Raw genomic sequence first — 27,884 nt, forward strand, 5'->3', positions numbered from 1 at the left:
GCCTAGTCTGAGATCGGAGGGGGGAGGAATCCACAAGTCGTGCAGCTCGTCGTCTTGAAGCCCAGCGCCCGGAACGCTCCGAACAGTTCTACGCTGTAGATCACCTGGATTTTGCTCCAAAGAGCTCGGATTCTTCAACCACTTTTTGTATTGTAAGTTTCCAAAGTTTAGGAAGTAATTGGTCTGAGCTGAGTTAACTCCCCCACCGGGAGCGAAAGGATTTGGGATCGAGTCCTACAACACAGCGAGGCGACACCGCGTCTCCTCCACCAAACGGATCTCTGCCGCCGGTTCTTCTGATCCAGAGGAGCTCTGAACCGGAGAAGATCGCTCGGTAAAGCTTCTTTATCCCGGTCCGCGGGGTCCACAGGTCCACGCTCGGCTGAGTCCCGGGGCTTTGATGCTCGGTCGGTGAAACACGCTCCAGTCCGCCGGAGGGGTTTTGTTCGCTGGTTTTTGTTCGTACCTAGTCGCGGACCTCAGAACTGAGCTGGATCTTTATTCGTGTTTTTGAAAGTTTTCACCATTCCGAGCCGTGGAGTTTCTCCGTCAAACTAGCCCGGCTTCACCCTGCAGAGCTTCGTTTAAAGGTGAGTTTATGGTGCAGGTATATAAAGTCCGAATCGAGATTAAAGTTTCTAGGTAGATTCTGTCTGCTCAACGGATTGGAGGGGTTTGATTTCTTGTTTTAATGAAACCATTATTTAACAGGCTCGGCTGTAATGTTAGGGTATGTGCTCTCAGGTAATTTCTATTTTTGAACGATTAATCAGTGTCGACCACGACTATGTCCTGGTTCTTAAATATTTTTTGTGGGTTATTACTAGAAATGAAGGAAAACAATCCACGCTTCCATGGCGGTGCTTTCGGGAAAACAAGTCCACCCCCAAAGCTCCTCCGGGGCCCCTGGCAGTGAAGCCCCTCTCAGGAGGAACACGCACAACTAATGTCCTGGTCTGAAGACTGAAACACGCTGAAACACATGTCACACACTTAAGGTTAAACGCCGTTCAACGTTTTTCAAACTCATCTGATAATGATTTTCGGTGATTTGCAGAAAACGAAATATTGTCAGTGTCATCTTCTACATCAGCAGCACTTGCTGATAGGTCGATGCTTTTACCTGATGTGTGTTACACATCAGACTGATAACTTGCTTCTTGAAATGCAGGTATCTAGTCTTGTAACAGATGGCCACTGAACAGTTTCTATTGGATACATACACGCAAAATGAAAGTGTGTGTGTGTGTGTGTGTGTGTGTGTGTGTGTGTGTGTGTGTGTGTGTGTGTGTGTGTGTGTGTGTGTGTGTGTGTGTGTGTGTGTGTGTGTGTTTTTAAACGTCAGGAAACATCACGTTTACCATAATAGCGTTTTGAAATGTAGGTAAATGGGACATAGTAAATATCTACGGTCACAATCAGTTATGTATTTTTTATTTTTTAAACGTATACACTGAAAGACTCCTAATTTTACTGCTATACCAAATTAATTTACATTTGACATGGTAGCTATAATAATTATTAAGTTGACTGGGTAATACATTTAATCCATGGGCATGTATTATGTAAACGGTTTGAGAACATGGCACTCGGTTGGGCTGGCTTTAGGAAGAGTGTGTGACAGTGGAAGACAGATATTATGAACCCCAGAGTGACTTGGCATGGTCATATTGTTTGCGATGCACCAAATTCCACACGTAAGTCCATTTAATTTGCACGTCACTGCAATCCCCCCACCCCCCCTCATGGATCATAGAGTGGGGTGTGAACACTGGGAGGCAGTGATTTAAATTCCAAGTAGGGACCACCCACCAAGAACGATAAGCCCGTCTGCTCTGCGAGATAACCGCGTCCGTGAACCATTCCCCGCAGTGGAGCACTGGCTATCCCAGGGATATATGTTGTATTGCTGGTGGTTACTCTAGTCAGCGGTGGTGGAGGATCCTTTGTGGCGCGATGAGACCACTGTGACATGTTTGTTTTGTTTGGGCCGGGGCCCGGGGGCCCTGTCCGGTGCGGTAACACGAACTGCAGCCCTGAATTACACATGGCTGGTGGAGGCCACAGACGCAGACTGCCTCTCCCCCGGCAGAGAGCTGATAGGGGGCAGGGACCCACCGCTGCTAAACGGGAGCACAGGATCGCACGCAGAGAGAGCACTGAGCGCTAATGGAGCCAGGAACCCACACTGTGGCCCCAGACCTCTGCCTGTGGCCCTCTGCCTGGGGCCCTAGACCTCTGTCTGTGGCCCCAGGCCTCTGCCTGTGGCCCCAGGCCTCTGCCTGTGGATTGGGTCTCTTGTATGACGTTGTTGAGGTGAAATCTGGCTTCTGTTCTGTAAGGGCAGAGGAACGAGTAAAGAGATCATTTGGGAGAGCAAAAATACTATGTTTGATGGGTATTAAATGATGTGCTCCTCCTGCTTCTTGTTGTCGTCTCAGGGAAGCCCCAGTTGGAGTGACACGAGTAAGGAGTTAGGCCTGGGCGATATGGCTGAAAGACATCATGATATAACTTGATCATATTGATCGATTTCGATAAGGATTGATCATTTTAATGACCTAAAAAGACTAGGTATTACCATGCTGGATTTAAACACTTCTGTTTAACACTTAATATGACCTTCCACTCTTCTTCATTGATAAATACGCCAATGTCGATACAACAATGAAAAACACTCAAATATTGTGAATAAGTATGGAACCGTGTTTGTGTAACAAACCCAGCTGCTAGATTCAGTGGTCCAGTCTCTCAATATATATTGAACATGTTTTATATTGATTGATCAAAAGTCTATCACAATACGATAATTTATTGTTTTATTGCCCAGGCCTTTAAGGAGTGCTCTCTATCTCTGAGATCTGGATGCTATGCCTCTGGAATCATTGCTTGTAGCTTGGGGCTATAATAACAACAGCCAGGAGGCTTAATAATATATAATTCAAAACTGATTCCCAAACAGTGTTATGGATGCATAGTGACTTGCTGCAACATTGATTTGATTTTTTTTTGTTTTATTTTGGTTCAGTTGAAAAAAGAATGACATGAATGATGAGCCCCAGCTTACACAACCTCAACTTCTGTTTTGGTCTTCACCCAAGATCAGCTCAACTTCTGCTCCGCCGGAAGGTGGAAACGGAAAGACATTCACTAGCCTTGCCAACTAGCGTAGCGTGTTTGAACAAGACACTGCTCTGCCAAACGGCCCTCACAGAGCTGCAGTGACACCAGACAGCTAGGGGGTGGGGCTCCAGGTGTTGAGTGTGTGACCGCCCCCCCCTCCCTGGATGGCAGTGACCCCCCAGGCCACTGCCATCAAACCAAATGTGTCCTTAGTCAATTTGGTGTCTCCAAAGTAAACAAAGGCCGATTTGATTGGCAAATGAATTCTCTGTGGTGCTCCCCCTGAAATCCTGATCTACATTTACATGTTGTTCATCCACCTATATTTATCTCATTTTGTGGATGTTCAATAATGACGCCTTCAAGTAATTACTTTTCAGGGATTATTTCACTACTTGATCCCCTTAGTTTGTGTTATTTTACCAGTGTCTCCCCTGCTGACGTTTGCTCTCTATGCATGCGGATGGAGGCGGTCTTCATTAGCCAGACTTCAGCCATTGTTGCAAATGAAATGACCAGCCATCCCTCCCTCTAAATGAGACGGAGTACGGTGCTAAATGGGGGGCTGCGGTACTTGGGGGGCCCAATTTATACTGTGGCGCCTCAGCGTGAGCAGGCCTGTGTGAGCTCTGGGGCCGACGCTTCCTGACACTTGGATCCTCCACAGACCAGCCTAACCTGCTGCTCTGCTGGACATACACTACTTACTTCTTAGCCTTCATGAAGCAGCCATCACGCTTTCTGCTCACATTCATTCATTTCAGTTTACCTGTTGAGTACCTTTTCCTCTTCTTGCAAACCATAAATATACACACACACACACACACACACACACACACACACACACACACACACACACACACACACACACACACACACACACACACACACACACACACACACACACACACACACACACACACACACACACATAAAGAAAGCCCTGTTGTCTTAGTGGTACTGGTGGAAGCCGAGGGAATGTGATTGGCTGTTGGCTTTTTGGACTTCCTGATGCCTGGCAGCAGAAGTGGATTTCTTGGAACGTTACCAAACACTGACTCACTGCTCCGAGCCGGGATGACCAGGCGTCTTTATCCCTGCTGGACCCGGGCTGAGCCCACTCAGCTGTGGAACACTGGGCCATTCTTGGAAAGTGAAATTGAATTGGGTTTGAAGGGAAACACAATGAACCTTTGAATGATGGACACAACAACAACAATGGCCGTCCGGCTCAGAGCCCAAGCTGGGTCCTGCTGCACACGCAGGGTGGAGCTTCTTCAACAACGCCGTCTACAAAGATACACCTCCCTCTTTCTGATGAGTTCATTTCTGCTGAACGGAGAGCGGCCCATTGGGGTGTGGAGGAGGAAGGGTTTATAGGGCACCGGGGCCGAGACGGGTTCCAGCCTGGTCACATGTAGAGAAGAGAGCCTGCATGGCGGATCGGCACCGCGAGCGCTGGCCTCTCCCAGCCTGGCGAGCGTGGGAGCGGGCGCTGGCGGCGGGGGTCATGTGGGGGCTGGGACCAGAACCAACTGCAGGCGCGTAGATCTGGAAGTGTGGAAATGATAGTTTGGCTGTCTCTCCACAGGGTGTCACATAACGGGCCGAGTTCAGTTTTTTTTACTCGTAACAAATTCCTGAAGAGGGATTATGGGGGTTAGGGGCGAGCGTTAACCTCTCTGGCCAGATGCTGCAGAGGTGATGATGTGAGCAGATGTGCCTCTGTGAACGTCACCACTAAACTGACGCTATGTGTGCAATGTCCTCACTGATGGCGTAATGGCAGAGATAGCAATAGGGTCACAACCAACATGTTCTGGATGGGTGCATGGTGGTTTAGTTTTTATATTTATATATGATCCATCTTCAAGTGTTAACCGGTTCTTTCCTGAATTAAAATATATTTATTTATTTATTCTTGCACTGAAAAATACTACTTAGAATTGTGTGGCATCTTATCCGAGCTATCTTTGTTGTATACGGGGAATGGGTAGACCTAACCATTGTTAGTGCTTGTCACTTGGTTCTATGAACATCCTGACTGAACAGCAATATATTTTATCTTTCTTCTGACAAATATACTTTATTGTAAGTCGCTTTGGATAAAACCTTCAGATCACAATACACCACAGTCACAGGTTAACCCGCATTTACTTGGACCAAAATGGTTTTGATCTAGAAAAATAAAAATTTGTTTTAGGATAGAAATGTAAGACAAATAAGCTATGCGGTTGCGCTAGAGGAAAGAATTGACATAGTGATGATAGTCATATGATTTCTGATTTCTGAAGTTGCTTTGTGTATTTTCTACTTTCAGATTAGCACTGTCTGAATGGAGTGCCATTTACAGAGGAGCCAGCAGATTTAGGTCCTGCTACATGATGGGGCCCAGCATGCTACTGGTCTTGGCTCTCTGTGCCCATGTGTTACCAGCTCAGTCGCGGCCTGCTAGCGCTACTGCAGATGAAGGTAAGACCACTTTTCAAACCTTTATGTCTCCCATCTTTTCTAGCATTTCAGTAGTTGTCGAATGCTACTTTGTCTAATGTCTTATGAAATTATTGGAATCAGTACCCAGGGGGAAATGCCAAAGTTTGATGTTCCTCAAGTAAATCCCACAACATTCCTGTGTCTCCTGCACCCCCCCCCCCCCCCCCCAGGCTGGCCAACACCTCAGCTCTCCTTTAGAACACACTTTTTCAGACCTAAATGTGTTTTTCGGTCTCTTGTATTTCTTCTGCCTATTACAAATACTTTCTCTCTCATTTCCCTGCTCTCTAGAAGCATTCCTTCAGATGTAAGGGCCTTTATTCACTGTCTTTTTATAAAGTGTGTTTTATAACTCACATTGGATAAGTTGCGGAAGAAAACCGTACCCTGATCTAATCGCTGCACAAGTTCAGTTCCGAAACGGGGGGAAGAAGACATTGAAATTGAAGCCCTAAAAATGCGTCTCTTGGACGGCTTCCAGCGGGGTAATGGCTGCCTGGACTTGCAGGAGTTTGGATGTTTACACTCAGTATTTCGGAAGTGGAGCACAGTAGAAGAATATGATAAAGCCCTGCATTATAATTAGAGTAATTACGCTAGAGGTTCTCTCCTTGGCAGCTAGCCAGAAAATAAAGTTGGCAGTGCTGTGTTTAAAGCGGGGAGTGGGGAAGGGAGGGGTAAATGAGTTCCATGTGTAGCCCAGGGGCTGCTCACTACCTAGCTCCTCTCCTTTGTAATGAAAAGGTATTTGTTGTCACTGAGAGATAAGTTAACTGCCAGTGAAACCATAAATTAGCTAGGTTTCTTTTCTCAGGGAAAAAGGAAAGAAGAGGCTTCTCTGAGCACACACCCTTATCCCTGCAGATTAGGTTCCAGGAGGCTTGTTTTCTGCTCCGGTCGCTGGTTTGACTGGGTGGGGGAGGGATGGTTGATGGGTTTGTACCCTGCACCCGGTGCTCAATCACCAAATGGCCAGGTACTATCTATGCGCTGCTTCCCCCCCCCCCCCTCTGAGCCTGGGAATGCACCCCCCCTCTGCAACACCCCACCGATCCTCAGCTGTCCACAAACAATCACATGGGGAACATTTGGTCGCATTCTTTTTGTCTCGAGTGAGGAAACCAAATGGTTGTATGGAAATGTCTTTTAACTTGTGTCCTCCCCACTTAGTTGTTTCGTTGTGTGGTTTAATAGAGAAGCTATGTTTTGGAATTGTGGATTTTATTAGTAGACAACATTTACTGCTCATGGCTCTGAATGAGGCTATTCAGATTTGAAGAACAGTGGAAGCTTGCTTGATCACCTTTGTCCTTTCTGGCTTGTCACTCTGGACTTTCTTCAGATCGGGCATGTCCACGGGGCAGATGCCGGGGTGTCACTCATACACTGAGCTATTGAAACATGGCTCTCCCCAGTGGAACACTTCTCCTCCCTCTTGTGTGTGAGATGTGCTGTCAGAGCAGACCAAAGGCTGACCCTGCAGCAGAGGTCTTTGGGGGTCCGGGGGGAGCAGACCCTCTCAGCCTTGCTGGATGTTAGAATGAAAGTACAACCTTTTTCAGCGAGACATCCTCCTCGCCCTTCTTTTGTCCGTAGGAGACACCATGTGGGCTGGTTCTCCGTAACTCCCATTTAGATAAGAAATAGCGTTAAGCTAATTTCCCCATGCAGGGCCACCGTCGTTGGGTCCAGCGTGGCTCGTATGGGCTGAATGTCAATAGCCTGATTTGCTAGTGAAAGGGTTTCTTCTGGAGGTCTTTCAGACCCGCTCATTGAATTCCTGCAGCTTGCTAATGGCCATTGTGCTATTCTCCGGCTACCCCAGACCCCCCCCCCCCCCCGCCCCCCCCCAACTCTGCTGCTATTGTCACTTATCAATTCTTCTGTCTCCTCCCTGCCCCCCACCCACCCCTTCACTCTGGTCTGACAGGGCCGTGGTTGGGAGGGGGGGGGGGGGGCCGCTGGCCAGCATGTGTGTTTTTGCTGGGCAGTATTTCCGCGGCTCAAGCGGACCAACTTTGCTGCACTCAACCATCACTCTGTTGATGGCCAGGCAGGAAATCCCAGCAGTCATTCAACCAGAGTATTGCTTCCTATCTGCGACTCCCCCCAGCCCCCCTAGACTGGCGCCAGCTCATAGGCTCCTGTTTTTTCAGTCTTTTTTCCCTGGGTGTTATTTTTGCTCGGTTGCTTGTTTTACTAAACCGTGAACTCGCAAACCTGTGTGTTTTTGGTAATCTCTAACAATCTCTTTCATGATTGGTGTAATTAGGATGATTTTAAGGGATGTCAGTCAGTTCTCCCCCCCCCCTCCGGAATGGTGGAAGGGCCGCATTCCAGCGGGGAAACGCTCCCAAATATGATCCTTAATCCACGTTAATCCAATCATGGAGCGGGAGGATTAATCCCCAACAACATCCTGTTCAAAGGAAACATCCCCAGCACCTCACTGACGCCCCAGGGAGAAAAAAAAACATTCAGTGGGAATTACCGTGGAAAAAACACTTGTTGAGCAGAAGTATTTTCTGGCAAACTTTAAAATCAGAACATTACTTTTAACAACCGACATGAACGTGATTTTCTGCGGTTATTTCTGCCACAGGAGCATCATGTGAACGATACAAACGTCGTACTTTAGAAACCTGAGGTTGTTGTTGTGTTCCCGCACGTGACGCCGGCTCAGGGGGCGGGCTCCAGGAGCAGATCCTCACCGCCTGCTCAATAAAGCAACCAGTCGTCTTTATGGGGCTCAGTGGCTTTATGAGTCTGCTGCCAGATTAACAACCGGGATGTTGACGCTGTCTTATCAGGGCCAGTCACATCTAAAGGGCAAGGGGCACCGACACACACACACACACACACACAGACACACACACACACACACACACACACACACACACACACACACACACACACACACACACACACACACACACACACACACACACACACACACACACACACACACACAGGTTCAGGATGACGCTAGCCCCGCGCTACGCCCCTCTCCTCTCCCCTCGGCTGGTGTTGTTATGGAGGAGAAAGTCGATCTGCCCCTCTGGCCTCTTTTCCTGCCCGGATTAGGGGCCGACCGACGCATGTGATCCAGGAAATACCTTTACTAGACCCGACCGAGGTCACCATAGCAACTGGCACTAGAACCTGCCGCTGCAGGCCCTCTCTCGCTCGTCCCTGTGCACACACACACACGCTGCCTCGCTCTCTCATTTGCACACCCCCCCCCCCCCCCCACCCTCATTGTCTGAGGGCCTTTGTTGTGATGGAGGGAGGGTGGATTAATGGGGCAGGGTTTGCTGACGTTGTTCCCAGGCTGCGCCTAATATGGGCTGCGCTTCCGGCCGGGTGGGAGGCGGCCTCCGAGCCGCGTGTGTCAGGGAGACGGTCCGCTCGTCTCCCATGAGGTCCGCAGAGTACCGTCTCCCCACCGGGCTCTGGCTGGTCTCACTGTTGTTGCTAAGCAACGCATTTGCTCACTCATGTTAAACATTTTTATATGTAGCCTATATAGTATAAGAAAATAAATGTTGTTTTTGAGTAAATTGGCCCTCAAATTTACTCAGACAAAATGTGTGTGTGTGTGTGTGTGTGTGTGTGTGTGTGTGTGTGTGTGTGTGTGTGTGTGTGTGTGTGTGTGTGTGTGTGTGTGTGTGTGTGTGTGTGTGTGTGTGTGTGTGTGTGTGTGTGTGTTGGGCTCAGGTGTGTCTCTCGGCGCCCCCTCCACGGTGTCACTCCTCTGATTGAATCTCACCGTCCTCTCTCTGTAGTAGCTCCCGGCCCGCCGCAGTCGCCCGCCACCGATTTGGGCGGCGATTTAATTAGAGGAAGCGGTCACCATGGTTGCGCACGCTAGAACTTTTTAGGGAGATTATAAAAAGACGTTGCTTGTTAATTCCTCTCAGCCCGGTCTCAGGTCCTTTCATTTATCTTTATGGTCCTTATCCACTACCTCATTGTGAAGCCATCACACAACCATTATCATGGTTTTAATAGTGTCGTTTTTTTAATAGTCATGAAATGACTGAGGTTTGATATTTTTTCGATTTTTGTCACGAAAACAATGTGCTACTCCACCTTTTCATGGAGAAAGTGTCTCCGTAAAGACCCCGACACGATGGTCTCCCCCCTGTGAGCTCTGCGAGCTGTGGTCCGCTCCTCCTCACCCACGCGGCTCCTTCTCCCCGGTCTCCCCCAGGACCCGCCCTGGAGGCCCTGACCGAGCTCTTCACCCTGTACCCCGGGGACCGCCTGGACCTGGACTGCCCCTCCAAGGACTCCCTCCAGGCGCCCGTCAACTGGACCAAGGACCAGGCGGCGCTCACCGACGACGAGCACACGCGGCTCCACGGCGCGCAGCTGGAGATCGAGACGGTGGAGCCGTCCGACTCGGGCCTCTACGCCTGCACCTCCTTCGGCAACTACAGCGTGTTCTTCAACGTGTCCGGTGAGAGGCGGCGTCGGGGTCTGCGTCGCCGTAGCGAGGGAGGGAGGGAAGGGTTCAATGGTGGCCATGCGTCGCCCCTCGCCTGACCCACGTCTCGTTCAGGAGCTGGAAAAGTCCTCTACTGCCGTTGTTTATTCTCTTGGTCACCTTGCTAGGGCGTGCAGTGGGCACCAGGGGTACTGCACGTTGTTTTCTAGTGGGCTCCTTGTGTTCCCTCACCTTTAGTCTGCCCTCACTTAGTTTGCCCTCTCCCTTAGGGTGCCCTCCCTTAGGGTGCCCTCCCTTAGTGTGCCCTCCATTAGTGTGTGTTCACTAAGTGGGGCCTTACTCCAACACACCAAAGCTACCAAGACTCAATTCTAGAAAGTGGAGCCCGAATAGTATGGCTAGATATTTTGGGTACAGATGTACGTTTGTTGACTGTGTCTTACAGTGTGCGGTCCAGATGTGGTTCAGACCAAACATCCTACATGCATGCACCCAGGATAGAAGCCTTCCCCACATCCACATCAGCCTCTAGCCAAGATTTATTTTAAATGAAAGAACGTCTTCCTTTTAAAGCTACAGCATATTATTTCTGCATTCAAACTGAAGAACCATTTTCCCCGCTGTGGCTCATAGGACAGTGATGGACGTTATGCTGTGTTGTTTGGTCGTCACCCTTTCTGAAACCATTTAGCGTCCTGCTTCATAGACATGCGCTATTTATACAGCAATCAATACAACATTTAGTTTGTAACGCATGATTGCATGTGTACTGAATAAATTAAACCTGGAAAGACTTTAGCTTTGAACAGATACATGTGACTCAGATCTAATAATTGCTAACTTACTTGGTCTGATAATTAAGCTTTGGCATAATCTCTTATGAAGCGAGCAGCATCATGTGATGCTCGTGCTCACGGCTCTCTTCTTCTTCCTCGTGGTCCATGGAGAATATTGTGAAGTCCTAAATGATTTACTCACACTTCCTCCTCTTCTTCCAGTGGATACGCTGGCGTCCTCTGAGGATGACGACGAAGAAGAAGAGTCCTCCTCCGAGGAAGCTAAACTCCTGAACAGTGGGAAACTGCTACGTAAGTGTTTCTAACATCGCCCTCTGGATGACATCCTCCTGCTCTCTCTTCTTCTTCTTCTGTTTCTGCGAATCCAATCAGCAGCAGGGAAAACACATGTCATCTGAGGACATGGAAGGCTTTCTGATGGATGAATGAATGAATGAGTGAGTGTTTGAGCACCACAGAGGGCTATGATTCATCCGCTGTGGTCAGGGCGTGCGTGCCGCTACAACATCCACTCTCTCATCTCCAACATCTGGATGAGGGATTTCACTTATGGTGAATCACAACTCTCTTGGGGTGTGTGTGTGTGTGTGTGTGTGTGTGTGTGTGTGTGTGTGTTAGCTTTTGAGTCTGCCGGGCCATTGAGTCACCCAGGCATGGTCAGCTACTAGCATTACTACTACTACTATTGCTCTGCCCCTCCCTACCTCTCCCCTCCTTCCCTACCCCCGCCCAGAGCTAGCGCCCAGAGCTAGCGCCCAGAGCTAGCGCCGTGAGCTAGTGTCCAGAGCTAGCGCCGTGAGCTAGCGTCCAGAGCTAGCTTACTCTTCAGGCCCATGGCCAAACACTGGTTCTGTGGCTTCTACCACACGTTGGATGCAGTGTTGAAAATAGCGTTAAAACGGTGTTTAAAAATAAAAGGGCTTCAGGAAAGAAATATATAAATATAAATATATATATATATATATATATATACTACTGTGTTCTACTTTGAGTGCTGTTCTGTATGCAACACTGGGTATTCTTTAAAGAGACACGGAAATAAATTAAGTTCATAAAATATTTGGCCATTGTTATGAATGAAAATACTCTAATATATGTATTATACTCTAATAAACATGAGGAGAAGCTTGTCCACGGCGCTGTATGTGTTTGCCTGTTGCGTGTGTAGACTAATCCTCGGCCCAGCCTCTCCGCGGCTGGCGTAAACACGTTTCCTCTCCAAGTGTGAAGAGTGGCACATCCCGGACATATGTTGTTGTTGTTCTTGTAGCGTGACATCTGGCTCACCTCCCGCCCCCACCCCCCCCCCCCTCCTCTAGCAATGCCCCCCCAGTGGGCCCACCCTGAGAAGATGGCCAAGAAGCTCCATGCTGTCCCCGCCAGCAAGACGGTCAAGTTCCGCTGCCAGGCCAGCGGCAACCCCACCCCCTCGCTCAAGTGGTTCAAGAACGGCCGGGAGTTCAGGAGAGACCAGCGCATCGGCGGCTTCAAGGTGACCCCCCCCCCCCCCCCCCCCACCCCTCGGGCCTCTTTAGGGTCCTCATCCTGTAGGTCCCGTGTCTATCAAGGAGCAGACCAGGGTTCATCCTAGCCGGTTAGCTTTAGAGGACCAGCAGACATCTCAACCCCCGCTAGGCTAGCCGGTGAGCTTTAGGGGACCAGCAGACATCTCACAGAGCTCTATGAAGGTCTGGTTTGAACACCACAATATGGATATGGTTCATATGGGGAGGGGGTCCGATGAGGGAGTTGGATGTTCAATGTGAGGGTGAAAAGTCTGAAGACTCTTCTGACTCTCCGGAGACCTGAGGACCCTCAGACTCCTCACAGACCCTCAGACTCCTCACAGACCCTCAGACTCCTCACAGACCCTCAGACTCCTCACAGACCCTCAGACTCCTCACAGACCCTCAGACTCCTCACAGACCCTCAGACTCCTCACAGACCCTCAGACTCCTCACAGACCTGAGGACTCCTCACAGACCCTCAGACTCCTCACAGACCCTCAGACTCCTCACAGACCCTCAGACTCCTCACAGCCCTGAGGACCCTCAGACTGTAGCGCTCAGTGCAGTGAGCCCATCCTCTCAAGCATCTGCACATCCCATCAGGGTCTCTGGGCTGCTCCAGCCTCAGCCCCCCCCCCCCCTCCCTTCCAGCTGGGACACATTTAGGAGCTTCCTCTCAGCTGCCCCCCCCCCTCCCCCCCCCCCCCAGTTCTCCACCTCACCATCTGGCCGCTGCAAGTTAGATTTTATTTTATTTAGTATTTTTTAAAGTCTAGGTGGTGCAGAGGCCTGCTTTGGCGGCCCTGAGACGTCTGATAACACACACACACACACACACACACACACCCTACCCCCGTCTTCCCCACCCTTTCCTTTATGACCGGGCCTCTATTGTTCATATGGGCTGCGTGGAAATGAGGGGGGTGGGGGTGGTTTAATGTACACCACATGTATATGAAGCTGAGCACCACATACATCTGGCAATAGACAGCTGACACACACACACACACACACACACACACACACACACACACCACACACACACACACACACACACACACACACACACACACACACACAGAGAGAGAGCCCCCTATCCACTCTCCCTCCACCTCATATGTGGGCTCAGAGAGGGGGGGCATCAGGCGTGCTCGGTGTTTGATGTTGCCAGGGCCTCTGAGGTTTTGTTGGTTTAATCACGCTCCGCCGGTCTCGGCAGATTTATGGAAGAAAAATTATAACTTGGCTCTGAGAAAAAAGGAGAGCGCAACACTTTACTGCAGACATGAAGTAACCCTTACAAGTGTGTGTGTGTGTGTGTGTGTGTGTGTGTGTGTGTGTGTGTGTGTGTGTGTGTGTGTGTGTGTGTGTGTGTGTGTGTGTGTGTGTGTGTGTGTGTGTGTGTGTGTGTGTGTGTGTTGGAATGCTGTAATTGAGGCGATGGGCTGAAGAATAATCTTTCACGTCTTCAGTATACTTTAGTACTTTTCATCCTTTTTTGGCCACAGTGTAATTACTTTGTTTAAACAGTTCACCAGAGAATCGTGAAGGAACCTGTGCTGATAGTGCTGTTGAAGCCGTGAAGCCCCACCAATGAGCTTCCTTTTTTAAAGTCTCTGTGACGCTCGGACCCCCAGGTGCGTGACCACGTGTGGACCATCATCATGGAGTCGGTGGTCCCCTCTGACAAGGGGAACTACACCTGTGTGGTGGAGAACCAGCACGGCAGCATCAACCACACCTACCAGCTCGACGTCGTCGGTAAGGACTGATAAACAAGGAAACCTCATTTACGGCTTTGTAAAGCAATGCAAGGGTCCAGCACGCAGCTCCCTTCCGCACCCCCCCCCCCCCAACCAGAGACCCCAGAGCCCGGGTCCTGATCGGTGGTGTAGGAGGGTGCTCTCCATGTGACCTCACTAGACTACTAGTGCCCCCCCCCCCCTAGCTGTTGTTTGGAGCAACAAGTGCTGTCATTTGCCACCGTGGCGCTAGTTTGGGTTTACTGATCACCTATCCCCCATCACATTTACTTCTGAATATATCGTCTTCAAAATGACTTCCAAAAAACATTCCAAGGGTTGGTTCTAAATCGGACTCTTGACTCTTATGTTTCTTGGTTAATCTCCGTAATTACGCGCAGCGTTTAGTGCTGAGGAAGCAGACACGCTCACTTCCTGAGCCCGGCATGCAGCCCGCGTCTCTGGTGACCTCACAACCGATCTGATTCTGAACGCCAGACCTCGCCTTGCAATCTCAATCCGCCATCGTAATGTGGACCAGGTTTTACAGCAACGGAGGGCATTCCAAAGGGTTTGTTTGTGTGAGACCACCGTGGTCTATGTTAACAGGGCTGCGTGATGAACGTGTGTGTTTGTGTTTGTGTGTGTGTTCCCTCTCTGCCCCTCCAGAGCGTTCCCCCCACAGGCCCATCCTGCAGGCCGGCCTGCCCGCCAACCGCACGGCGGTGGTGGGCAGCGACGTGGAGTTTGAGTGCAAGGTGTTCAGCGACCCCCAGCCCCACATCCAGTGGCTGAAGCACATCGAGGTGAACGGGAGCCGCCTGGGCCCCGACATGCTGCCCTACGTCCGGGTGCTTAAGGTAGGGGCCCGCACACCCTCCGGGGAGAAGGGGAACTCAGACGTTAGACTAGCTGGAGACAAACGGGCAGAAAGAGTTTCTCAACGTTTGTTGATTGCTCAGAAAGACGTGTTTTATGTATTTGCTTTCATTAAACCTTCGCTATTTAATTAAGTCAAATGACAGCTAAGAGATCTTGAGTGTTGATTGGATGCTAAGAAAGTAGTTCCGAACTTGAACTAAGTGATAAGGAACAAGGGTTATAAACCCTTCTAAACTACCATTGGTTACAAAGACGTTTTGGTGATTACCATGGTGCGATCACAAGCCCAACGAGAGGATTAAGAAGCAGCACATTTTTACTGATGTTGACCGCTACTCAACGAGAAATAAGAAACCCAATGTTTTGTTACTTGATATGTAAGTGGACGCGGTGGTTTTGCCTTGATGTTTATAAATGTCACATGTACTGTTTACAATTTAGTGCCATCCCTTCTGAGAAGCGACGGTTAACACCACGCTAACACAACGACAGACCTTCTCATCTCTTACTGTCTCTGCCAGCATTGATGTGATGTTGTGTCCGTGCTGCCCTGTGTGCCCCCCCCCACCCCCCCCCCCCCTCCCCCTCCTCCCCTTCCTCCAGCATTCTGGGGTCAATAGCTCGGACACCCAGGTGCTGACGCTCTACAATGTGACTGAGGAGGAGAGCGGCGAGTATATTTGTAAAGTGTCCAATTATATAGGCGAGGCCAATCAGTCGGCCTGGCTGACGGTCACCCGCTGGCACCCCACAGGTAAACCGGCCCGCTGGAGCGCACGCACACGCCCAACACGGGGGCCACGCCCAACACGGGGGGCCACACCTGGCGAGTTAGGGGCCCCACGCTAGAGACAACCTGCCCATGTGGCTGTTTCTCTCTTCCCTCCCTCCCTCTCGCTCTGCCTCCCTCCCCCCTCCTACCTCGTTTTTCGTCCTGACTGTAAATGACGCTATGGAAAATTCCCAGCAGAACAGTTGAAAGTGTTTAGTCGCTGGTTTATGTTGGAGTCTGTTCTCATTCCTGCCCCGTGCCGGCGCAGTGCCCGCCTAATAAGGGCCTCTCTGTCTGCCATCCTGCTCCATTACTCTCGCTCTCCTACCCCGCTCACCTCTCACACACTCTCTACCTAGCTCTCTCCCTGGCTCTCTCTCTTTCTCTGCCTCTGTCTGTCTCTCTGTCTGTCTCTCTTTTCTCTGCCTTTGTCTGTCTCTCTGTCTCTCTCTGTGTCTCTGTCTGTCTTTCTGCCTCTGTCTCTGTCGCTCTGTCTTTGCCTTTCGCTCTCTGACTGTCTGTCTCTCTCCATGTGCCCCCTCTCCCTCTTGTTGTCTCCATCTCTGTCTGTCTGTCTGTCCCTTCTGTTTCGTCTCTGTGTTTCCCTCCAATATGGCAGCTTTTAGTCCTGTTCTGCTGCGGTTCTTTCCATGCTGGCCGTCTCCTGCATGCAGAGATGGGCCCGGGGGATTGTGTTCTGGATCTGGTGCTGGAGAGCAGCGGTGGTGGGGTGAGACGGGCAGCCCGGTGGTGGGGTGAGACGGGCAGCCCGGTGGTGGGGTGAGACGGGCGGCCCAGTGAGGCGTCGCACTGCTGCCTCGGCCTAACTCCGCTTCTCCTCTTACAGGGCTTACACCCCCCTCCCCCCTCATGGGGGGGGGGGGCTCTGGGTGAAACTAACTTGTGGGCGAGTCGCTGTCGGACCCAGGAGTTCTGGGAAGGCTCTTGGTCCCCCCCCCCCCCCTGTTCCCTTTCCGGTATCCCCCTCTTCTCGCCCTTTCTAACGGATGACTCTCCTTTCCCTCTCCTCTCCTCCTGGGCCTCTTGGTTCGCCTCCTCTCGTTACGTCTCCAGACCGCTGGCCTTAACACCACGGACAAGGAGATGGAAGTCCTCCAACTGAGGAATGTGTCTTTTGATGACGCTGGGGAGTATACCTGCTTGGCGGGCAATTCTATCGGGTTCTCTCATCACACTGCATGGTTGACCGTCTTTGAAGGTATTGGTGGTTCTCCCTGCGCTCCCTCTCCTCTTCACCGCCTCCTCCTCCTCCTCCCCCTCCTCCCCCCCCCCTCCCCCTTTGCCTGGCTGTCCCCCCCTCACATGGGGCAGAGCAGGGCTGTCGTTGGGACCCCTGCTCTGCTGGGTCATGTGACAGGAAGCCAGTGCAGGGTTACCCTGATCCCCTTCCTCTCCCCCCTCTCCACTGGACCTGTGCTCCGCCCAGACCCTCTGGATGGGGGAGCACGGCTCATGTTGGTTTTATTTAATCGAAACACAGGCTGCCCAACAACCCACTTGTTAACGTCTCTTAGAATCCACCCTAGAGAAGGACAGTAGAAGTCCTGTTCAGGGTGGGGGGAGGGGGAGGGGAGAGGGGGGGGGGGCAATAACCAGGTTGTTGACCTGATCACTGCCAGGTGGAGCGTGGCATTTAAGAAAAAGCCAGACGGTTTGTTGGGCGGTTCTGCTGTGAATTTTATTCAAAACGGTGTCTCCCATTCTGCCCTTTTAATTGGTGTTTACATTGGATTTCATTCAAGGTTATTTTTAACGCTAACAGCCTTTGACAAGCGCCGCAAATGACAGATCTCTGATGTCATTTCCTGCTGTGCGCACAGCGGTCGGCTCTGATAATTGGCCCGCTGCGGTGTCTCTGCGTCTCACCCAGCTGCCAGCGGGCATTTGTCCAATTATCAAGCGGCTTGTCACTCAGGGGCTGTTCACACAAGCGTGGGCCGCTTGTGTTGCCGTGTTACTTTGGGGTGTAGCGGTGGGCGGGAAGAGAGAATCCTCGGTGTGACCCCCTGGTCCTCGCTGCAGTTGGAATAAAGTAACCTCCATCTAAACAGGCTGTAATGTTAGCTAGTGAGGCATGGACTGCTTGGTCCGCAAAGAAAATAGCAAACAAATATTAAGACTCTTTATTCCTTAACCTATCTTTGGCCAATATATAATATATATATATATATATATATATTATAATATATATCATTTATATTTGTTATAATTAATATTTCATAGTTAATATGTTTTAAATGACGTAGTAAATACAGGATGACGATCACATGTTTATTTAAAGGTGTATAGAATTAAGTGGCATCTCTAGAGGAATGGACCTGGCAGAAATGTACTGTAATATTCAAAGGTATTTTAATAAGGGATTAATCCCCTGAACATAAGAATCACTGTGTTACCTTAGGATGAGCCCTTAATATCTACATAAGGAGGGTCCTCTTTCACGGAGCCGCCATCTTGCACCACCGTGTTTCAGTAGAGAAGAAAAGCTTCCCAGTCTTTAATATAATTGCTATTTTACTTGATAGCTATGACCTATGACCTTTTGAGGGGATATTCAGTTTGATGCAATCTGCAACCTCCATCTAGATGCCACTGAATCCTACTTCAACCTTTAAAGATTCGGTTTTCAAAACGTTGTGCTACTTATTTTGTGGCAACCTACATAAAGTTGCAACAAAATGTAAATAAAATCGTTCTTTCCTTGTATCTTGTATTCATGAATATATATATATATATATACTGTATGTATATATATTAATATGTATTTATTTAATTATTTGTCTGTTATAACAACTTTATGAAGACAACCTTACCAAGGGGCACACCAGATTCTTTCTATACTACAAACTGCTACACCTTGAGGATAATGCAAATAAATGTTGGTGATTTCACCTAATGGGAGGAAAAAACATTCTGGATTTGATTCTTAAACTGATTTCACAAAAATAATTCTTATTTTTATTTATTCCAAATAAAAAATTACAATATGGATCTTGTGACAAGCATTGTAGTCATGATGACGCAAACACACTCTTTTTAAGAAACAAAATATATATATTTTTTTATTATGTCAAAGGGTTTCAGAATGGGACATTTGTTAGGCAAATAGTCTAATGAGCTGTTTCTGTAGTATAGCTTGCTATGTAAGAGAATGGTTGATGCTATTCATTTAGTCGTATTATTGTGTTGGTGTGGATGTTTGTTGTTGGGTGTGAACCTCAGACACAGAACACCAGAGCCATTGCACATCTTTGGATGATATTGTTTGTGTTACCGTTAGTGACAGTCTGTCGAGCTTTCAGCTGACCTCTGATTCACACCGCTGGCGTTCAGCACAGAGAACGCTTCTTCTGTCCCCCGTGTGTCTATGGCTCTGGTCTTCTTAGTGTTTGTGTGTGGTTTTTCTAGTGTGTGGTTATGTATGTGTGTGTGTGTGTGTGTGTGTGTTTTTTTTTTGGCGTGTTTTAAAGTGTGTTGGCTGTTTTCATAGTGTGTGTGTGTGTGGTATTCTTAGAGTGTTATAGTGTGTGTGTGTGTGTGGTATTCTTAGAGTGTTATAGTGTGTGTGTGTGTGTGTGGTTGTCTAAGCGCGTGTCATAGTGCGCATGTGTGTGGTTTTCTTGGCGTGTGTTATAGTGTGTTATTTTATTGTGTGTGTGCATACGTGTCATTCTTTACCTGCAATGCTCTGGTTGCCATCCTTTGAGAAACACAAAGTGAAGGCATTTCACAGCTGTCTGCAACGCTGACCACGTGTCCCCCCCCCCTGGCCCTCCCCCGCAGCCGTCCCCCACTACCCCCCCGCCAACCACACCTACCTGGAGGTGGTGATCTACTGTGTGGGCTTCTTCATCATCGCCGTGATGGTGTCCACGGTGGTGCTCTTCAAGATGCGCACCACCTCCAAGAAGAGCGACTTCAGCGGGCAGCTGGCCGTCCACAAGCTGGCTAAGAGCATCCCGCTGCGCAGACAGGTAACAGAAAGTAGATAGGGGGTTTGCAAACCTACTTCCTTCTCACCCCCCCCCCCCCCTTCCTGTCTCCCTCACCGTGCACCGTTACTGAAGGCCGTTGTGCAAACATTTTGGTTTTATGGGGGTGTGTTTCCATGGGAGTGTACCTGGTAGTCCGCATGGTAGCTAGGTTTGAATGAACCTTTATTCGTAGGGCTTCCCGATTCATTGCGAATCTCTGAGTTGGGTTGTGGCAGGTAGGTCAACCAGGTGGGTATGGATATTACGTTATACATTATAACTCAACATTGCTCAAATGTTTCGCCAGTTTTACACCCTCGTCCCGCAAGCAGACTTGTCCCTTTCATATTTTAAACCTTTCTTAGACTAAAGACATGACTCTAGAGTACCCGCCCCCTTCATCTCCTTCTGCCCCTCCCTCTTCTGCCTGTCACTTTGAGAAGCCCCTCCCCTTGCGGTGCGGCCTCCCCGAACAGGAAGTAATGTGCGTGTTCCTTCCTGCAGGTGTCTGTGGACTCCAGCTCCTCCATCCACTCGGGGGTCATGCTGGTCCGGCCCTCCCGCCTCTCCTCCAGCGGCTCCCCCATGCTGTCGGGGGTCTCCGAGTACGAGCTGCCCCAGGACCCCCGCTGGGAGCTGTCCCGGGAAAGGTGCGTAGCGGCGGGAGGGGGGCGGGGCCTCACTACACCGGAGGAACCCGCTGCGGATCCATTCTGATTGGATTAGGAACAAGATGTGTTCCATGGGTCAGTCCTGCAGTCCCCTGTAACACCCCCCCCCCCCCCCCCCCCCTCTTCCTCCTCTGTCCGCCCCATGCAGGCTGGTGATGGGCAAGCGTCTGGGGGAGGGCTGCTTCGGCCAGGTGGTGATGGGAGAGGCCCTGGGCCTGGACAAGGAGAAGCCCAACCGCATCACCAAGGTGGCGGTCAAGATGCTGAAGTGTAAGTGATGAGCTGTGGCTCCTTGGGTTCACTAGCGGAGATGGAAGAGCTTTTTGTTAAGCGAAAGACAAATCTGAGGAGATCATCAGGTGTTACATAAGGTGCGATATATTCTGGGGTTCTTTGCAGGCTGTTTTTCTATGTATGTTTTGTATTTTATTTAATGTGCGCCAAGTCAAAATCTCCTTTTGTCGCACTGTTTGATGGATGACGTTTAGTGGAATCAGAGTTTGTAAAGTACTTAGTCTGAGGCTCTCAAGACTCAAGTGATCCATCCTTCACACATAAATGAGTAAAATAACGAAGATATTCCAAAAGCCATGACTCTCAGTTGGGAGTCAACAGATACGGGAGTGTTACCCTGAGAGGGGCCTGCTGGAGTCTGAGAGCGCTTGACATTTAATACGAGGGGACCGGCGTTCCTGAGCTCCGCCACGCAGGGGGAGGGATCGCTTATGAGCCCGCTGCCTTTGGAGCGGCCGCTCCCCGGGGGATGGGGTTCCAGCAGCGCCGCCTGAGCGGATCGGGGAGAGGTCTCCTGGAGAGACGTAGCTGGGTGGAGGGTCATACACGCTGGCTTCATCACATTACGGAGCCCTCTTCTCTGCTTGGGGACTTTGGTTCTGTGATTTGAATGTTTATCTGATTTTAAGCAATGGATAACAGGTTCATAAAACGTAGTAAATAGAAAAAGTATGTTGTTGTAGCAAAGTCCATTACTACACGCCACCTAGGTGTCTGCCACACGCCACCTAGGTGACTTTCTGGGCTCCTCCAAACATAGGACACAGGGGGGTGGTGTTGAATCTGGTTTATTGCAACGGTGTGAGAATGAACATGGCAAGGGGGCTCCACTGCCACCCAGGAGATCTCCTTGAGAGTGTGTGTGGTGATGGCTGGTTTAACCTGTGCACACTGATTACTCGATGTGCAACAGGTGTGCAGCCTCACCCAGCCCCAGAGTTCCAATCAGACTCGGCCAGGTGAGGCTGCTTAAACCAGCAGTCATCCACACACACTCCCACGTATGTTAATACTTATCTCCAAATGAGCTCAGCCTTGGCAATTCTGTGCAGCGCTAAATCCTTGCCCCCCCCCCCCCCCCCTCCCTTGGTTTTATATCAGTAGTCAACAAAATCCTCAACGTCATCAACACCCTCACTTCATCGTACTTTAGTCAACCCTAACTCCTCTCATGAAATCCGCTTGAAATAAGTCGACTTAAGTTGTGTTCCATTGCAACGACTTTGATGGGACATCATTTTGCGATGCTTAAGGCACACCCTGACGACTCTTGATACCGGTCTGTGTTGTCCATCAGCTAAAGTTCTGCCCTTCTCCTCCCCTCTGTGTGCAGCCGACGCCACCGAGAAGGACCTGTCGGACCTCATCTCGGAGATGGAGATGATGAAGATCATCGGCAAGCACAAGAACATCATCAACCTGCTGGGAGCCTGCACGCAGGACGGTGGGTGACGCGCTAGAGACTCACCCTGAGGCCCGCTCGCGCGTTTCCCCCCCCCCCCCCCGTGTGTGTGTGACCTCTGCAAACTCCTCTCCTGAAAAGGACAGCGGAGAAGGCGCTGGCGTCAGGCCTTTGTGCACATGGCACGTACGCAGAGCCAGCTCCCGATTCCCAGCACTTGTACTAAACACATGTTTAGACCATGAGCCTCCTGGCAGCCAGCATCTAAGCTCTGGGGTTTGATGATGAACACAGCTGCTTCCAGGGCTCCCATATCTCTGAAATCATCACTGACAAGGCCTGGCACTGTTCTCCAGCCCCGGGGCTGCCGGTGGGGGGTGGGGGGGGGAGCGGGGGCGGACTGACCTCCAGTGAACCACCCGGCACTATTGACCGCATTCCTCCAGGCCTTATCTGCTGTCTGCATTGAAATGTCTTATCTAGAGTAAACAGCCCTGTGGCTTCGGTCACGCTTTTCACTGCAGTGGTATCAATGAGCAGGGCTGTGGAGGTTTGTGTTTGAGTCGCTCTGTTCGGATCCCGCAGCCGCAGTGGTGTCACCGTGCGCTCCGGGCGGGGCGCTCTGACTTAGTGTTCCCTCGCTGCCGCGTTCTGAAGGCAGTGAGGCCGCTCCACTCGCATTTTCAGATGGGAGGCCTTCAGCAGATGTTCTGTCCAGGGAGTTACCTAAAGGGATGGACCGCAGGATCTGAAATCGTAAAATAACCCTAACATATACCAGAGGGATGGATATTCTACACACCTACCCAATATCTAACTATAAAAGTATATTAAATATACATCTTAGAGTCAGCGAATAAACAATCCCCCCCCCCTCTCATTGAGTTGCATGGGTTCCATAATGTAAATTGTCACCCTCCAAATACCGACCAACTACCACCCACATTACGGTAACCCTATGCCATATCGGAGAAGCTCAAAATAAAAGGTTTCTCCGTACAAACTGAATTCTGGAGGAACTTGATCGGGTGTCTCTAGAGGAAGTGATCATCAAGTGTGTGGATCGACTCCCGCGCCCTAACGGACCCCGCTGTCCGCAGGCCCGCTGTACGTGATCGTGGAGTTTGCGTCCAAGGGGAACCTGAGGGAGTACCTGAGGGCCCGGAGGCCCCCCGGCATGGAGTACTGCTACAACCCGGACCAGGTGCCTGTGGAGAACATGTCCATCAAGGACCTGGTCTCCTGCGCCTACCAGGTGGCTCGCGGCATGGAGTACCTGTCCTCCAAGAAGGTAGGCCCCCCAGTGCTGTCCCGAAACCTCCCCCTATTATAATACTGTCCCAGGACATCCCACTATAATAATACTGTCCCAGGACATCCCACTATAATAATACTGTCCCAGGACATCCCACTATAATAATACTGTCCCAGTACATCCCACTATAATAATACTGTCCCAGTACAGCTATAATAATACTGTCCCAGTACATCTATAATAATACTGTCCCAGTACATCTATAATAATACTGTCCCAGTACATCTATAATGATACTCTTCCAGTACATCTATAATAATACTGTCTCAGGACATCCCACTATAATAATACTGTCCCACTATAAAAAATACTGTCCCAGTACATCCCACTATAATAAATCTATCCCAGTACAGCTATAATAATACTTTCCCAGTACATCCCACTATAATAAATCTATCCCAGTACAGCTATAATAATACTTTCCCAGTACATCCCACTATAATAATATTGTGCCAGTACATCCCACTATAATAAATACTGTCCCAGTATATCCCACTATAATAATAATGTCCCACCAGTGACATCCCACTATAGATTCACGCCATTAAATGATTGTGTGTTTGTGTGTGTGTGTGCAGTGTATCCACAGGGATCTGGCTGCTCGTAACGTCTTGGTAACCGACGACAACGTGATGAAGATCGCAGACTTTGGCCTGGCCCGCGACATCCACCACATCGACTACTACAAGAAGACCACCAACGTGAGCTGACCCACCTGTGACCCCCCTCACTGACCTACTGACCAGCAGGGGTTCCACGCGTTAGACCGTCTCAGTCCCTCGGAAAGTCTCGGTCGTCATGCTGTCATGAAGTATTATTCTCCCCCAGAGAATATTTGAACATGGAGCGTCACACTACTCGGGCTTGTATCAGCCCGTCTGATCCTGTCCCCTGTTACAAGTGTCTGATCAGATGCACAATACTTGGTGTTTCCTCCTATTCATCTGGACTATGAAGGTCTGAAATATACCTGACGACATTGATGACTCAAGTCTTCACATCAAGTCAGGCTACAAAGCGAAATGGATGAGTGGAAATGTGTAGCTTGACATAGATCAGAAAGCTTTCTTTACTACAGCGCCATAAGTCAGACATTAAACGGGGTTGGTTTATCGTGTGACCAACGGTGTGTTGTTATGCTTATTTAAATTAAGTACTTGTGAGGTATTTGTTTAAAGCCCCAAAGAATCCTTAGGGTCTACGTGGTGTGTATGAAGCTCCACATCTTCACCCTCCTTTAGTAGGCCTGCTGTCTGAAGCTGCTCATTCTGCTGGTCCCTAGAAGCTACAACGTCCTTCTGCAGAACTCAAGGTTTTTTTTTGCAGTAGCTGCCGTGCAGAGGTTGGGGAGGTCCGCGGCGTTCTGACTGTGTTGTTGTTTGTCTCCCAGGGCCGCCTGCCAGTCAAGTGGATGGCCCCTGAAGCCCTGTTCGACCGCATCTACACCCACCAGAGTGACGTGTGAGTCTCCAGCACCGTAACACACTCACTGTAACACACTCACTGTAACACACTCACTGTAACACACTCACTGTAACACACTAACCGTAACACACTAACCGTAACACACTGAATGTAACACACTAACCGTAACACACTAACCGTAACACACTGAATGTAACACACTAACAGTAACACACTGACTGTAACACACTACTCAGAATGAGAATATTAAAATCTATTTTGCACTTTTCATGTTCTTGTGATAAGCATCACAAGGTAAAACCAGGCTCAGTTGGGGGTCCAGACTTAAAATAGAATATTGTTGAAGTACAACAGAGAAATCCAACCCATATTCCCGCCCCAGCCCCTAGCATGAGGAGCTCTGTGTGTGGTGTTGGATCCAGACCCCGGTCCACTCCACCGTGTCCACTCTGGTTGACCTTTGACCTTCTGTTGGGCAGCTGGTCGTTTGGCGTGCTGCTGTGGGAGATCTTCACCCTGGGGGGCTCCCCCTACCCTGGGGTGCCCGTGGAGGAGCTCTTCAAGCTGCTGAAGGACGGGCACCGCATGGACAAGCCCTCCACCTGCACGCACCAACTGTAAGGCTGCGTCATTTACATTCAGGGCATTTAGCATTTTATCGCTTTTATCCAAAGCAACTTACAACAAAGTACATTTGTCAGAAGAAAGAGAAACAATATATCGCTGTCGGTACAGTAAGGATGTTCATAGAACCGCTAGTTGAACCCATGTATACAACAAAGATAGCTAGGATAAGAGGCTACACAATGCTAAGTACTAATTTTTTTTTAAGTGCAAGGATGTACAACATACAATAAGTGCATAAGAGAGGTTTGGGGGGCTATGCAAAGTCTAGGTGAACTCTGAACAAGTGAGTCTTGAGTCTCTTGCGGAAGCTGGTGAACGACTCTGCGGTCATGAAATCGTCCGGGAGTTCGTTCCACCAGTGGCATTCCGCAGTTCACTGACTCACTTCCACTAAGACGAGCCTTTCATTCTGCACCGTTGCTCAACCCTTTTGATAAGCTGTTAGATTCTTAATCCCTGACAGGAGCCCACATCCTGACCATGCAGCCATCATCTCTGACACTCGGATGTAGTATTTGACAAGTTGGCACATTAACACACACCGATGTGATCATCGAGGCTGGCTTGAAAGCATCTAGTGAGATCTCGGCTTGTTTTGATTGTGAAACTTCCTGCTCTAAACGGTTCTCCTCCCGCCCCCGCCCCCGCCCCCAACCCCACCCCCACCCCCGCTCCCCCCCCCACACCTTACCTCCGGCCTGTAGGGACATGATGATGAGGGACTGCTGGAACGCCGTTCCTTCTCACAGACCCACCTTCAAGCAGCTGGTGGAGGACCTGGACCGATGCCTGGCCATGACCTCCAACCAGGTGGGTCCTGCTGCTGCCTCCTCCTCCGGTTTCATCAGTTCTCCACGCAGTCTTTTTTGAATCTCCCCTGCAGTGATTCCGGGTGTGATGTGATATTGTAGTGGGGTGTTAGTGACCCTGGAGGTCTTCATGATTGATCCCTCGGTCTTCGTTAAACTGACCGTTAGAAGATCTGTTGGCCAGTTGGACGTGATGTGTGAGGTCAGCTGGGACGTCCCGCGCAAACCCTCTGGCACTAGCAATGGTTAGGTTAACTCATTCCCTGTATACAACAAAGATAGCTAGGATAAGATGCTATACGAGGCTAAGTACTATTTTTAAGTGCAAGGACGAACAACATACAATAAGTGCATAAGAGGGGTGTGTGTGTGGGGGGGGGGGGGGGGTAAGGGGGGAGACTATGCAGAGTCTAGGTGAACTCTGAACAAGTGAGTCTTGAGTCTCTTGCGGCAGCTGGTGAAACGACTCTGCAGTCATGAAATCGTCAGGGAGCTCGTTCCACCAGTGCCATTCAGCAGTTCACTGACTCACTTCCACTAAGACAAGCCTTTCATTCTGCACCGTTGCTCAACCCTTTTGATTAGCTGTTAGAGTCTTAATCCTGACCATGAAGCCATCATCTCTGACACTCGGATGTACTATTTGACACGTTGACAAGTTGGCACATTAACACACGCCGATGTGATCATCGAGGCTGGCTTGAAACCTCCTGCTCTAGTGAAACTTCCTGCTCTAAACGGTTCTCATCCTGCCCCCACCTCCACCCCTGCCCCCGGCCTTACCTCCCGCCTGCAGGGACATACACGATGATGAGGGACTGCTTTTTAAAGTCGTCGTCTCTACTGTCTCTACTCTTCGAGAGTAGAGACGCAAGGTGTCCACACGAGACGTGTAGAATGAACGCTACCCACCTCGACACCCTTTTAGAGGGTGTCCAGACGGGTAGCGTTCCTTGGTCTATCCATGTCCGCGAGGCTTAACCTGTTACCGTCTTCCCCCTCCTCCCCGCTCCTTTCTCTTCCACGCCGCACCCCCCCCCCTCCAGGAATACCTGGAGCTGTCGGTGGCCGTGGACCAGTACTCCCCCAACTACCCGGACACGCGGAGCTCCACCTGCTACCCGGACACGCGCAGCTCCACCTGCTCCTCCGGCGAGGACTCGGTCTTCTCCCACGACGCGGGCGCCGAGGAGCCCTGCCTGCCCAAGTTCCCGCCGCACCCCAACGGCGCCGCCGTCAAGAAGCGCTAATGCTAACGCTAGCATTAGCGCTAGCGTTAGCCTAGCGCTAACGCTAACGCGTGTGTTAGCACGGCGCTGACACATGCCACCCTCCACCCAGCCCCCTCCCTCCCACACCGCCACCCTTCCCCCCCCCCCCCCCCCCCCGAGTCCTTCCTGTCCCGCGGCGGCCCCAGAAGAGGCGGCAGGCTGGGTGTGGTGGGAGGGGGGGGGGCGGGGTGGTGAGGACTGCCCAGGGGGGCGGAGGCCGGAACTTCTTTGACTCGGAAGCAACCGCCACCTCCATCTTTTGAAAGGACTCGGGGAATGACTCCCACTTCCTGGCTCCCCCCACCCAG

At 50.3% G+C, this 27,884-nt stretch overlaps 1 protein-coding gene across 4 annotated transcripts; it reads left to right on the forward strand.

Annotated features, from left to right (window-relative positions):
• Positions 1–13: 13 nt before the first annotated feature.
• On the forward strand, positions 14–27,696 carry fgfr1a (fibroblast growth factor receptor 1a). 4 transcript variants are annotated; one of them, XM_084468439.1, is made up of 18 exons: positions 14–590; positions 5,444–5,595; positions 9,830–10,078; positions 11,065–11,154; positions 12,183–12,355; positions 14,009–14,132; positions 14,783–14,973; positions 15,599–15,749; positions 19,572–19,768; positions 20,267–20,412; positions 20,582–20,703; positions 22,061–22,171; positions 23,230–23,420; positions 24,023–24,145; positions 24,835–24,905; positions 25,349–25,486; positions 26,201–26,306; positions 27,352–27,696. In XM_084468439.1, the coding sequence occupies exons 2-18, from the start codon at positions 5,505–5,507 to the stop codon at positions 27,553–27,555; spliced, it is 2,478 nt and encodes an 825-aa protein (XP_084324565.1). In that variant the 5' UTR covers positions 14–590; positions 5,444–5,504; the 3' UTR covers positions 27,556–27,696. The 4 variants fall into 4 exon arrangements, with proteins under 4 accessions (XP_084324565.1, XP_084324567.1, XP_084324566.1 ...); XM_084468441.1 differs by having other exon boundaries at positions 19,572–19,762; XM_084468440.1 differs by lacking the exon at positions 15,599–15,749 and adding an exon at positions 16,842–16,986 and having other exon boundaries at positions 27,352–27,695.
• Positions 27,697–27,884: the final 188 nt, after the last annotated feature.

This window comes from Micromesistius poutassou (genome assembly GCF_964030765.1).
Source record: "Micromesistius poutassou genome assembly, chromosome: 5".
NCBI lineage: Eukaryota > Metazoa > Chordata > Actinopteri > Gadiformes > Gadidae > Micromesistius > Micromesistius poutassou.

Bases quoted from the DNA above. Each gene is read 5' to 3' on its own strand.
- fgfr1a (XM_084468439.1), top strand. From the start codon at position 5,505: ATGATGGGGCCCAGCATGCTACTGGTCTTGGCTCTCTGTGCCCATGTG. The intron at 10,079-11,064 runs GTGAGAGGCGGC...CTCTTCTTCCAG, and splicing joins CGTGTTCTTCAACGTGTCCG to TGGATACGCTGGCGTCCTCT. The intron at 22,172-23,229 runs GTGGGTGACGCG...CGCTGTCCGCAG, and splicing joins GGGAGCCTGCACGCAGGACG to GCCCGCTGTACGTGATCGTG.